Raw genomic sequence first — 13,555 nt, 5'->3', positions numbered from 1 at the left:
ATCTGGTACTTAAGATGTGTCTATGGAAATAATCATTTTGGTTGTTCACTCCCCTCTCTTCCCTCCCCACAAAAATCACTAACACACTGGTGCATTTATTTAATGCTTTAGTCATTTAAATTGAACAAGGAAATTAACTGCAAGGGAAAATATTCAAATATAAATTTGGTAAAGTACATTCTCCTCACAGAGGACTAACCACATGCCACAGACCTGTGTGCAAAACAGAGCCTATGAACAAATTTTACAGCATAGGTCCTTACCCAGGATCAAAAGATTAACATCGGGAGTATCAACCTAACAAGATAATTAAACAAACATCAAATTAAGCTGTAGAAAATTGAAAAAATGACTGTGGTATCTCACCAGTCACAGTTATAACATCATTACCCCAAAACTATTCTAAAAAATCCAATGTTTGCCTTCTCCAATTAACACTGCTACTCCTTAACAGGTGTAAGTCAATACAGCTCTACCGAAGTCAATAGAATTTGTGAGTTCACAAGGACTGATACGTTCTTAAACTCCAATAAAGATACAGATATACTTAGCACAACAGCATAACAGAATAAATCAAGATGCACAAATATTGAATAATACAAGAATACAAGAAGTATCATGGTCATAGAATGCTAGTTCAGAAGTTCTAGTATTTCTAAGTAACAGCATTTTTTTTAAAAAAAAAGTCTATCACTCAATACATACTTGAAAAGTTAAAGCAATATGTTATAAAGAGATTTGTACCAGTTTTTAAGTAGAAAATACAAGTTATGTCTTCCAGCTTGTGTTAGTCCTAATAAATTTCATACCTTTGGTTTCAAAACAATACAATGCAATCAGTATTACAATGCATACTTGTATTCATTAGGAGAGGATACTGTAAAATTGAGGAAGAAAAAACAGGAGTACCAAATTACTGTGTTGTAGAAAGTAAAGGCTGAAGCAAAAATAGTCTGGGTATATATATCCTGCACATTATGTAAACACACATTCAGAATAGTAAACAAGATAAAATGTCTTCCAAATCTCCCAAAAAGTTACAGTATAGCATACATACATCATCCTTAAGGAATGTAGCCTGTTACATCCTAACTTACTTCTGTGCTTAGCTCATTTGCAATTCAGACAATACATTCATATAGTAACGTAGATCATTCACTCTTTGGAGTTTGTTGCTCGCTGTAGACAAGGATGGATCAAGTACCTTTTAGCTCAGATACTGTCATTATATAAGCAACACTCAACTGCTCAAGAGCTTTCTTGTTATCATAACTCAGAACTTTCAGATTTATGCATAGCAAATTGGTGTGAAAGTCTATTTCTCAGTTTGAAACTGAAGTTAACTGCTTGTTTTATTTCATTAATTTCAATTAACAGACAGTAATTAGGTGGTTAACTTCCATGTTAAAAATCAGATATGGCAATAACCAGTAAGCACAAAAAATGATTATTAATTGCCTATATAACATTAATTCTCTACATTTTTTCAAAAACTTTCGATAGTAACACTTTGAACAGAGACCAAATATTTTTGAACATTTTTGGAAGAAGTTATAAGCTCACCTACAACAAAAAGAAAACACTGATTAATTTTACAGTCTATCCAAGTGGATAGCACTGTGATATGCATAAATCTTCTGCAGCAACATGTTATAGAACAGTTCTAGTATGTATTAGATATCAATACAAGAAATGAATCTTTAGATGTTTGCAGCTGCATTTGTAACAAAGATCTCAGAGCCTCATACAAATAATTCCTTCTAGTCTTAAATCTTCCTTGAGAGCACATCATGATTGACTATCTCTCTTCAAAGCTTCCAGTCTTTGTAGTAATGCATTTCCAAACACCTCCCGATACGCAGGGCTGAGTGTGTCCAATAAGGAGTAGACAGTTTCATGGTATGGGTTTTGCAAACTGTCATCAGTCTGATCAAAATCATAAGCTACTACCTGCAACAAAGAAATCACTGGTTATTTTTTTGTGATTAGGATCATGTTGCAATGAGAAACAGGTATCACAAAGTTTAGCTTTGCCAGTTGTACAGTAGTATAAAAAAAAAACAACAACATTGATTTAAATTTCTGTCTATGCTTTCTACTGGGGGTCTTACTGGTAACACAGTATTTAGACTGTTTCAAATGCTTTTTTCTCAAGCTTCTAATAGCAGTAAAATCCATCGCTATCACCTTCTTACTTCTACACATTTGCAGAAACAATATGAATGGTCCAGAATGGATTTGTATACACACTATGTTACTAACTTTTCTAGGCACCTGTGAAGACTGATGTGCTCATAATAAACTTGTCCATTAACTGCTTCAGCCCTCATTATTTTGCAAGTGTCTCAAATAAATGCCTATTTTCCAACCAACTTCCCTTCTTCCTTTGTTTGCATTAACAGAAGTGCCACTTTGTAGGGGAACACATAGAACTGACTTTCATAAAAGTACAAGAGGATACGTATGCAGTTTTGGTATCAATGAAGTTGCTTTCTAGGTACCTTCTGAACAGGAACATCATTCAAAACGAAGACAGTTAAGAAATTATAATCAAGGTAGTTTACCCTTAGTCCTGAGTCAGTGAGCTCCACACAGTATCTGCCCCTTTCCCTGGTTTCCACGTTTATATATGCCACATCCTCTGCACACGGAAGGGTTTTTGAAACAAACATGTTGCTGACAGCAAACAGAACATCATTCACTACAGCTTCAGCTTCTAGTCTCATGTCTTTCACATCTGCTTCTTCGAAGTCTCTATAATCAGAATCCTCTTCAGACTCTGTGTTATTGGTCAACTCCATAGGAGTGCAGTCAGTTTCCATTCTGCATGTGGAAGCATTTTTTTTAGATTCATCATCCCACTACAGTCAATATTGAACATTTACACAAAGCTTGAGCTACAACTTAATTAAATGTATTTACTAGTGGAAAATAAAATAAAATAAAATATGAAAGCGAATGAATCCTGCAGCAATCCAGAAAAGTCAAAACAAAGCTCCTGAAAACTTCAGGTTATGTCAGCACACGGAAGCATTACTGAAGGAGTTGCTGCCTCCTACACAAGCAGCTCACGCTGTGTCATATAAGTCTCCAATATGATTCAGCAGTAACTAATTCAGCACTTCGCTGATCCCGAATGCACCGGGAAAACCAAATTAGGTACGAAAAAGCCACAACCAATGGCTGTTGAAAATAATAACCTATTATCCGTGAATTTAAGAAAGACTTACGAGGGCCTGCGAACTAAAGGGGTTATCAGTAATTACGAGGGCAGAACAAGAACAGCAGTTTTCTGTTCAGCCTCGCTAAAGAACGACTCGCTCACTCGGTTTACCACACACAACTATCAGCACAGCCCAGAAACGTCAGACGAGGGCAGGCTTCGCGGCCAACTCCCAGCAGCGGGAGAGCCGGTCGTAGAGCTGCTGAGCTTTCGCTCCTCGGAGAACTGCCGCGATTTAACCGCGCTCACAACGCGCACAGATCCCGGCAGAGCAGCGCGGCGGGACCGGAAGCCTTCCTCCCACCTCACCCTAAGGCAGCCCACCTACCAGCCCCGGCGCCCAGCCCCACACCGCTACGGCGCTAGCCGCCCTGTCGTCCCGCCAAAGCGCGGCCGCCCGCTCGCCACTTCCTCTCAGCTACCGCCGCCGCCGCCGCCGCCCCCCGGCGCGCCTCCCGCGACCGCTTCCGCCCCCGCCTCCTCCGCTCCGAGACGCCACTTCCGCCCTGCGTCACGGTGCCGGTGACGGCGCTCGGCGCGGTGGGGGAGGTTCGCGGAGGAAAGCGGCGAGCGGTTCGCGTCGTTCCGACCCGGCCGTGCCAGCGGCGGGAGCTGGCGCGGCGAACGGCCCCAGCCACTTCCCGGTCCCTTCCCGCCGCCATAGCCCTCGTGCCGTGCGGCGCCGCCGTCCCCTCCGCGCTCGCGGGGCGCCGGGAAGATGGCGGCAGAGGCAGTGGCCGAGTGAGGATGGAGCTACCTGCGGGCGCCTGAGGGCAGGCGGTGCCGCCCCGCCAGCCTTACGAGGGGCGCTGGGAGAGCCCGGCTGCGGGTAACCCGCGCTGAGGGGCGGGCCCTGGCCCGGCCGCTTCCGCGCACCCCATCTCTGAGCGGCCGCCCCTGGCCCCAGCCCCGTCCCGATCCCGGCCCTGCGGCTCCCAGCGCGCAGCCACCATGCCGTGGCCGTTCTCAGAGTCCATCAAGAAGAGGGCCTGCAGGTATCTGCTGCAGAGGTACCTGGGCCACTTCCTGCAGGAGAAGCTCAGCCTGGAACAGCTCAGCCTGGATCTCTACCAGGGCACCGGCTCTCTGACGCAAGTCCCTCTGGACAAGTGGGTAAGAGACGCCTCTGTGCCCGAGGAATCCGCCGACCGCTGCCCTCATCTGCACCCGCCCGGTGCTCTGTCCTCGTGACCCGGTTTTGTTATTGATGACAGGAAAGGGGGAAAAGCGTTGGCAGTGTAACTAAAGGAAGGCGAGAGTTGGTGGCAGGGAGGAGGAGGAGCTAATATTACCCAGGCTACCAGCAATTGCTCCTGTGGCTGCCGAGGATCTGGTGTACTGGCTACTAGCAGAGATGACATAAACACAGCGATCCCTGCTCTGACTGCCGTTTGTCTTCAGCTTGGAGGCAGCTTAGCTCTTACTGACGGTGTTGTGCTGAGCTCGGGGCTGTTTTTAGACCTCTGCATAGCCTGGTCTTGAAATGCTGGAGGTCTGTGTTGGCAGGAAATGTATAGCTTCTTTGAGCTGCGCGTGCTCAGCAGGTGGGCTGCCGTGCTTAGAGCCAACCGAAGCATTATTCAGTCCTGGTGTGTATATTTATTTAATGTGTATATTTATTTATAAACGTATACGTGTATGTATACACCTGTACATACACACATATGCGTACTTCCAGCCTGCTGTAGTAACGCAAAGGTCTGCATCCCTCTGTAATATTTCGTAAAGTTTATGGGGTTAATTATCAATGTTACTTGGTTGTACCTGTGAGTTCAGTGTCTGTTGTGAAGAGCCTTAAGCGCTTGTGTGCGTCACTCATTGACTTTCAAGGCAGCGTATATGATTAAGTGCACAGGCTTACTGCTTTACACACTGCTTTCAAAACTGGTTTTTAGTGTACTGCATTATTTTAAAATAAATGCCTCAGGTTTTCACATAGTTCTTTTCCAGTTTCTTTATGAAGTATGTTTGAAAGTGGCAGAAGACAGATTTTTGCTGAAATGCTCAGCATGACCAGCATTTTAGTGTAGGTTTTGTTGTTTGGTGTTTTTTTCTGTTTGTTTGCTTTCCTGTCTTCTGTGAGGCTTTAATTGAAATGTTGTGCCCTCTAGTGGGTGTCACAGCAGTCTTCATTATTTAAAACATAAATACTTTGTAACTGTAGCAGTTACAGACAGTACTAAATGAATAGTTAATTGTGTATACAGAGTGATTAAATGCATATATGCTGATGTTCAGATTATCTTTCCCATTTGTAGATTAGCATTTTTCTTTCTGACTTGTAAACAGTGAGTGACACGTTTAAGGTTCTCTGCACGTGACTCTCATGTATGACAGATTGCAAAACAGATGTTGTGGAAGCTCTGTTTCCCTCTAGTCATCGTAAACTGGTTCTTGATGAATCACCAGAGTGAGTGTGGCTTGCACGTTGTCTTATCCATTTTTGTGGATACTTTTACTCATCTTAATATAAGTCTTTTAGACAATATTCTACACGTGTTTATTTATAGCTTATGGAGATAGTAGGAATGTGTGGGACTGTTGGTGTAACTTCTTTGTTTCCTGGGCTGTTTAGAGAAGTTGGAATATAACCCACATTATTTGTGGTTGAATTTTAATATACACTGAGTAGTGCTTTAGTTGGTGGTATGACTGCAAATCCAGCTCTGTTCAGTCCCATATGGGAGCAAGTCCTGATTACTGTGCTTCACTTTTAAAATTTCTCTTAGAATGATCTAATTCTTTCTTTATGGGAACAATTGATCTAAAAATGCTTTATATCTATCTATCTATATACATACACGCACATATATATATTCTCCTTTAAAATAGTAAATTTCTGTTTAATAGGGAGCATACTTTAATATTTTTGTTGCAATGTAGCGAAAAGATTTCAGAGGTCAGATTTATTCAAAATTGGTTTCAAAATAGTTCACTTCCTTCTGTAGCAAATTTATCTATAAAAATCTGAGTAATTTAAATTATTTGGTGGTTATTTCAAATAAGGTTTTCATGATAAATAATTCCTTTTTTTTAAATCTTCGGTTATTATTTATATTAATACATTTAATTCAAAATAAGATCTTAATGTCACTGAATCTTTACTAGCTGTCTGATTTTTAACTTCCTAACAGAACTCTTTCAGGCCCTGTTTTTTAGAAGTGGATGTCTTTTTCTACTTCTTGAGTCGACTTTGGAACAGAAACTGGAAAAGTAAACAAATTCTAAAAGCAAAGTTACTAAGGATGTAAATAGAGCAGCAAGTTAACATGACAAGTGAAACTGAAGACTTAATGAAAGATCTTGTTTTCTAAAGTTTTTCAGTTCATTTTTATTTTTAAGTGATCTAATGGAATAGCATTTTAAAAATGCAAAACATCTTTTAAATCCTTCTCTGTGTGTTAATCATAAGCTTACAGTTTTTGAGATAAAAATCAATGTGTGTTTGTTTTTTTTTTTTCTTTTCAAGACAGGAAGGCCAGAACCATGTGTCTATATGTTTTTATCTGTCAAATGCTATGTCTAAATAATACTGCAACCACATCTTTTGTAGGATCTTGTGTAGGAAGTTGCGCTCACCAAATTTGGTTTTTGACTTAGATTTTCTTTGTTTTATTAGCCTTGATGGTGCTTATTTAACTAAAATGGAAGCTGTTGAACTTCTGAATCAGAGCACAAACAAGGGGGTTCCTTTTGTGTATGTGTGCATTGACAGGAATATGCTGGGTTGGTTCTTTGGACTTCATGGTTGAAGTGAAAGCTCTATAATGCCAAAAAGATTCTTTTCTGAGGATTTGGGCAGCATCAAAGTCCTGAGTTACATCTTCAGAGCTGCTTCCTTTTTTGTGATCAGTTTCATTCATCGGTAATACTCTTGGTGTTACTTAGGACAATGTGATTGCAGGTTTGTTTATAATATCACTATAGCAGATCTGATTAATGGTAATGGAGCAGTTTCTGTAGAATATTGGTCTGTCAACAGAGTTTGGATTGTCAAAATTTTAAACTAGAGCAGAGCATAACTTTGAATGAGTTTAAATATTATTTAGAAATGGCAAGAGCAGTATGCAGTAAGGAATGATTATTTGGGTACAGTGTCCAATTATCGCAGAGAAAACTAACAAGCAACACATTGGAATTAAGGTCTTATGAAATAGTCTTGTCACAGAAGCCAGATACCTGTGGTGGTTTTACTCTCAGCCTGTTTTTCACTGTCTGAAAGTATTGCCACAAAAGTGAATAGATTGTACCAAAGTTATAACAGAATTTATTGATGTATTGTAAAAGCATAGGTTATACAGGTGCTCAGAGGTAAAACTGTATTATGCTGAAAGCTTAGAACTAAGTGGAAAACAATTTGCAGTGGAATCAAAATACTTGAAAATAACCAGTTTATTGTCTCTCTGAGTAGAATTCATTTTCTGGTAGCTTGATTTGTTTTATTTGTTATTATATTTAGTGTATGTTCTATATGTACAAGTGTATAATATATATGCATTATGTTTTGTTAATATGCTGAAAATTACATGGTTCCTCTTTTGGTTATTTTTTTTTTTTTGTTTTTTTCCTTCTAGTGTCTGAATGAGATCCTGGAGTCTGCAGATGCACCTTTGGAAGTCACAGATGGTTTTATTCAGTCAATTTCTTTATCTGTTCCATGGGGGTCATTGCTACAGGATAACTGTGCATTAGAATTAAAAGGATTAGAGATGGTCTTCAGGCCAAGACCAAGGCTTGGTAGGCTTGTTATTTATTTATTCATTCCCTTCTTTTGCCTGATATTTCAAATAACTTACTTATTCGTGCTCCACATCTCATTCTTCTTTGTTTAACTGGAACTAAATTTTGTGCAGTCTTACCTTCTGATGTGAAATTACTGCTTTGGAAGAATGGTAATATTAGAAGAAAGCTTTATTTATTCACTTGCATTTGTTTAGTTATATTTGATGCAGAGTACATTATAACAGTAGAAAGAATATGTCATGCAAGTTTTACTCTGAATTCTAAGCTGGAATGTTTTGTCTGTTTACCATGTGTGTTTGTGCTCAGCATTAGCTGATAGGATTTCAATTAAATTAATTTGATTGCTAAAAAATTTTGTTCAGCTTAGTACATGTTTTGCTTTTGGATTGCTGTTTTATTATTTTGCAGTTATTAGTTCAGGTCTGTGTTGGATCTTTAAAGCATTTATAAGTTAATATGTTACGATAACCTTTTAAACTTACTCCTTCTTCAATACATATATTAAATATACATCAAATATAATAGGAAACTGTAAAGTAATTAGTAAAGAGAATAATTTCTTTTGATTTCATTTTGCTGGCTATGCCTGCAAGTCATACCAATACAGTAATATTTAAGTGAAGTTATTCACTTAAACCAGTGTTGAATATTGGTTACTCTTAACTCTGGTTTTATCTCATTTAGATTGAATTTTCAACTACCAGAATCGTACCAATACAATGTAAATGGATTTTGAAGTAGCATATCCCATAAAGACAGACCATAATGTCTTACTAAGCTGATGAAACTTTTGCTGTTGTTGTGCCAAATTTATTTTGTTTTGTTTTCATTGTTTCAAAATTTTTACAGCCAAACTTATTAATATCTCTTCTACTCTGCAGCATCTGGCTCTGAACCTATGTATTGGTCAAGTTTTATGACCAGTAGTATGCAACTTGCAAAAGAGTGTCTTAGCCAGAAATTAACAGATGAACAAGGAGAAGGGTCCCAGCCTTTTGAAGGACTTGAAAAATTTGCAGAAACTATTGAAACAGGTATGAATTCATTATTGAGATCTGAATGAATGTCGCAGATTATCAATTTGTGCTGTGACTTGGTTTTACAAAATGACATTTCGTTCACTGTAACTTGCCTTGCATGTCTTCACGTGTTTACTGTAAAGCTTAAATAGGAAAGCAGGAGGGGGGAAAAAAAAAAAACAACAGATATACTTATAAAAATATTTGTGCATCCCTTCAGTGGGCAGAATGAGCCATTCTTCAGGGCCAAATTGGCTTTTGTTTATACCAGAGCACAGAGTGTGTTTTTAAATGGAAGAAAATCAGGACTGATGACCACATCATGCAGTGGAGAGCCTAGTGCTAGAAGGGAAATCTTTAAAATTGGTTCCAGAAATAGAAGTAGCAAGCTAAAACAACACATGGCAGTGTTTAAGCGTTTAGACAGTGTGGATAATGAAGCAGGTGATTTGAGGATCATCCATGCTGAGGTGTAGAACAACTTGGTTTGAATTGTCACTTGCTCAGGTATTTGTGCGTGGAAGGTTGGTTGCTCGATGTAAATGTGTGTATTAAACATTTAATGGTAGTTTACGTTGCCACTCGAATTTTGCAATTTATTTTCATTGAGAATTTCCCCAACTTAAAGTGTTCATTTGGTTTATAAAAGTCATTATTGAGTGAAGATGACTTTGCTGTTTTAACTTTCTCATTTAAGTACTACGAAGGGTGAAAGTTACCTTCTTAGACACTGTTCTGCGCATCGAACACGTGCCGGAAAATTCTAAAAGTGGAACTGCACTTGAAATTCGAATTGAAAGGTAAAAATTTTAATAGCAATCTGTTGATTTTTTTTGTTTTGTTTGTTTGTTTAAAGGACATTTTCTTGCCACTTTCTATACCCATGTGTGCAGTTTTTATATACAGTTAGACAGTAGTTCTTCAGCAACCATGTTAAGAATACCTCTTATAAAGTCAGCAAAGAGTTTCTCCACTGAACTTCTGTTTAACATGTTGAAGCTAAAATATTTAATCATCAAATCAGAACAGATCTAGATTTCTAAAGACAAGATAATGACCACTTCTGCAGTTTATGAATGCCATTTCTGAGAAGTTCAAATGTCAGTGGATAGTACTAGCAAATGAGATGACCTCTCACTTGAAAGAAATAAGTAGCATGTTGTTTTGATGTGTGATACATTTTATGTATGGAATAGCAGATGTGTTTTTCCACTGCAAATTCAGTTGTGTGGAGACTTTTCAAGAGTTTGCTGTTTATTCTAGATCTTGGTATTATGATGTAAGAAATGTAATTGCACAGAAAATGTATGGAACTGGAATACTATTTCTAACTTCTAGATTATTTCTTTCAGGTAGTGTTTATAGACTACACAAACGTTATGTGGTAGATTTTCCAAAAATCAAGGTTCTGAAACAAGCGTTATGTACATCCCAGTAGAAACAATTGTATGGAAGTGTTGCACAGACTCTTTACCATCAGGTTAGACAAAAGTACTAGGATAATACACTAGGATATATTGCACTGAAAGCATGCTGCATTTGTCATGTAGAAAATTCAAGATTTCCACCCATTCCCAGAGAGTGGTGGTTTCTCCTTTCAGGGCAGTGAACGGCATTGTAAATAGTCTGAAGAGAGAGAAAGTATATACAAACTTAGAGGCTATATGGCACAGTAAAGGTAAAAATTTGCATGTTCCTACCATCTTTATTTCCTTGCTTTTGTCTCCCAGAACTATGTACTGTGATGAAACTGCTGATGAGTGCTCTGGAATTAATGTACATCAGCCCACAGCTTTTGCTCACAAGTTACTTCAGCTCTCAGGTGTCTCTTTCTTCTGGGACGAGTTTCCCGCATCAACAAAGTCCTCCCCAGTCTGTTCAGCTACACAGCTGGTAAAATTAAATGCAATACGTAAAATGTCACGTGATGAAGGATGGAATGTAATGTTGTGCTTATATATTAGATTCATTCTAGAGGATATAGAAATTAAACTTCTACTTGAATCTGTGCTTAGTGACTTTCATAATCTGTTCTGTTAGTTTTGGCAAGGGGAAGAAAATAAATTTTACTCAGTCCTAAAGTCTCTAAGATAGTATTGTACTGGAATCTGGATGCTAGTTCTAATACGTGGGAACACTCTCTAAGTTAATATTCTGCGGAAACTTGATCAAATTTGTGTGAAGGCCTGATATTTCAGATTTTAGTTGTTTCTTAACAGTTATTAATAGATACGTTTTAACAGTACAGTCAAATTTATATTTGCTTATAACTATTTCTCGTGTGATAAGCTTATGCATGTTTATATCTTTTTAATAAGAAATGACACATGTTCTAATTCCTCTTTGTGTAACATTTCAAGGCAACTGAACCAAAGCTTTCACCCAGCTGGAACCCAAAAATCAATTATGAGCCTCACCCACAATTAACAAGAAACTTGCCAGAAATTACTCCTTCTGACCCTGTGCAGATCAGTAAGCTGATTGGTAGAATGGAGTTGAGCCTAACATTAAAGCAAAATGAAGTACTTCCTGGAGCTAAGGTTAGTCATGCTTTCCTGATGCTTAAATTAATAGTCACATAAGACTTCATTTTTGCTATTGCATAACAAAAAAACAAAACAAAACAAAAGGCAAAGTAACAATACTTTTAGTTTTTGTTCTAGGTTCTTTCATTCAGAATCAATACATATCTCTAATAAGACAGCTCCACAGTGGCCAGCTGGTGTGTTCTCAGGATTTGTAATAAAAGGCAGGAAAAATGTACAAATGTTTTCTGTTAACAAGTACATAACTGTTAGGATTTTTCTACTTATAAGAATAAGTACATAAGTCCACTTTGGTTTTTATGGGTCTATTTTTTATTTATTTATTAAATGGGGAGGTACATTATCTACTTTGGTATTCTCCTGCTACTTCAATTCAAAGTGAATTCAAATATAAATACAAAAAATGCACTGACATCTCTTAAAGGAGAATTCCTGTGTTGTGGAGACAAACTGAATTTATATATTGCAGTGAATCTTGAGAAAATAGTTTTGTTTTCATGATACTCCCACTGCTTTCTTGATCCATTTTTTTTTTCCTTGTAGCACTGTGACTGACTTTGCCTATGTACATGTGGAATGTTTAAATGACTGATTAAAAACACTTATGTTTTTAAAAGGATATAATTATAACATTGCTTACTGAGGCTACAGCATGTGGCATTGTAAAGCTCTTGTGAACACTTCCACTTCTGAATTTTTACATTAAAATTAATAGCAATCAAATAATAATGCCAAATTTAAGTGCCACCATTTAAAATAATGTTTTATTTGACTTATAAAGATAAAAGAAACAAAGCAATTGAAAATAGTGTTTTAGCTTTCTTTTTTTTTTTTTTTTTTTTAAAAAAAAAGGTGTGAGCGTATTAGTAAACTTGTATAAATATATGCTCTCTGATATTAAAATAATGTTTTAACAATTGTAGGATTGCAAGGAAATACTGTTTTACCACGTTATCTTCCATGGGCTGCAGGGGGCACCTCTGCTTCAGTGCTTGGAGCACCTTCTCCACTCCTTCTTCTTTGACCTTGGGTTTTGCACAGTTTTTTCTCTCAACCTTCTTTTCTTTCTCAGACTGTGTAGCATTTTGCCTTTTCTTAAGTATGTTTTCACAAAAGTGAGACTTTGCTGATGGACTCAGGTATGTCCCAAGGAGAGTCTAATACAGGAGCCAGCCCTGTGCAGCACCTGGCCTCTTCTCACAGAACACCCCTGCAGCATCCCCTGCTACCAGCTCTTTGTCACTGACACACAATAAAATGAGTAATAATCATGAGTGGACCGATGTCTAGGAGTGTAGGAATCTAGAACTGACAAATCTGTACAGGTTGTTAAGATAAACTTACCTTGAGTAGATCTTCTGAGGTAAGAGGCTCGCTTTGTTGAACACTGTCAAAGCAATGAGACATTTAAAAACAGCCCCACCCAGTCACAAGGAAGTATTCATGTCTGTTAATCTCTACAATAAGAGTAGTTCTGAGGAGAACTTTCGCAGCTTCTAAAATCTACTTCAGAGGATGTTGATTTCAGTATTTTGCAATTTGTACGTAATACTAACCTTATACTGTTGATTGCTTTTAGAAATGTTGAGCAAGCAAAACTACGGGCATTCTTGAATTTCCCTATTATGTATATTATCTGTATTTAAGGAAGTAAATTGTGGGTGGCAAATCTGTGTTCATCATGCCAAGCTACAGATTGGTAGCAATACATAATTAAAAGTTCTGGGTGTTTAGAAGATAAAAATTTTACTGAAATGGCTGTATTCTGTATAGCATGAAAATCTACTATCAAAATCATTGAGACTTTAGAAGGAAAACTGTGTTCATGATTTTGTTTTTCCTTCCTTTAGTTGGATGTGGATGGACAGATAGATTCTATACATCTATTTTTGTCACCCAGGCAAGTGCATCTTCTGTTGGACATGGTAGCAGCTATTGCTGGACCAGGCAAGTGAACATCTTGTAAATATTAAGTGTGGGTTTATGTGTACAAAAATGAAGATTTACAAGATAAACAAGTTTCC

The 13,555-nt window shown here is 37.9% G+C and overlaps 2 protein-coding genes across 6 annotated transcripts in view; one reads left to right on the top strand and one right to left on the bottom strand.

Annotated features, from left to right (window-relative positions):
- Window positions 1–126: 126 nt before the first annotated feature.
- LOC125694529 (GSK3B interacting protein) lies at window positions 127–4,352 on the bottom strand. Of its 4 annotated transcripts, none has more exons than XM_048947909.1 (3): window positions 4,238–4,352; window positions 2,565–2,823; window positions 127–1,950 (listed from the first exon to the last, which is right to left on the bottom strand). In XM_048947909.1, the coding sequence occupies exons 2-3, from the start codon at window positions 2,820–2,822 to the stop codon at window positions 1,789–1,791; spliced, it is 420 nt and encodes a 139-aa protein (XP_048803866.1). In that variant the 5' UTR covers window position 2,823; window positions 4,238–4,352; the 3' UTR covers window positions 127–1,788. The 4 variants fall into 4 exon arrangements, with proteins under 4 accessions (XP_048803866.1, XP_048803867.1, XP_048803864.1 ...); XM_048947910.1 differs by lacking the exon at window positions 4,238–4,352 and adding an exon at window positions 3,981–4,073; XM_048947907.1 differs by lacking the exon at window positions 4,238–4,352 and adding an exon at window positions 3,552–3,679.
- The window catches only part of ATG2B (autophagy related 2B), a 40,871-nt gene continuing 31,359 nt past the window's right edge, over window positions 4,044–13,555 (top strand). Inside the window, exons 1-7 of one of the 2 annotated variants that reach the window (XM_048947904.1) lie at window positions 4,044–4,336; window positions 7,798–7,960; window positions 8,848–9,000; window positions 9,683–9,785; window positions 10,716–10,878; window positions 11,346–11,525; window positions 13,382–13,478. In XM_048947904.1, coding sequence (XP_048803861.1) covers window positions 4,175–4,336; window positions 7,798–7,960; window positions 8,848–9,000; window positions 9,683–9,785; window positions 10,716–10,878; window positions 11,346–11,525; window positions 13,382–13,478 — 1,021 coding nt within the window. In that variant the 5' untranslated portion in view covers window positions 4,044–4,174. The remainder of the gene's footprint in view (window positions 4,337–7,797; window positions 7,961–8,847; window positions 9,001–9,682; window positions 9,786–10,715; window positions 10,879–11,345; window positions 11,526–13,381; window positions 13,479–13,555) is intronic. The other variant, XM_048947903.1, reaches the window with a different exon arrangement.

This window comes from Lagopus muta, chromosome 6 (genome assembly GCF_023343835.1).
Source record: "Lagopus muta isolate bLagMut1 chromosome 6, bLagMut1 primary, whole genome shotgun sequence".
Taxonomy (NCBI): Eukaryota; Metazoa; Chordata; class Aves; order Galliformes; family Phasianidae; genus Lagopus; species Lagopus muta.
The sequence above is the reverse complement of the archived record's forward strand: the minus strand, read 5'-3'. Positions and strand labels throughout refer to the sequence as shown.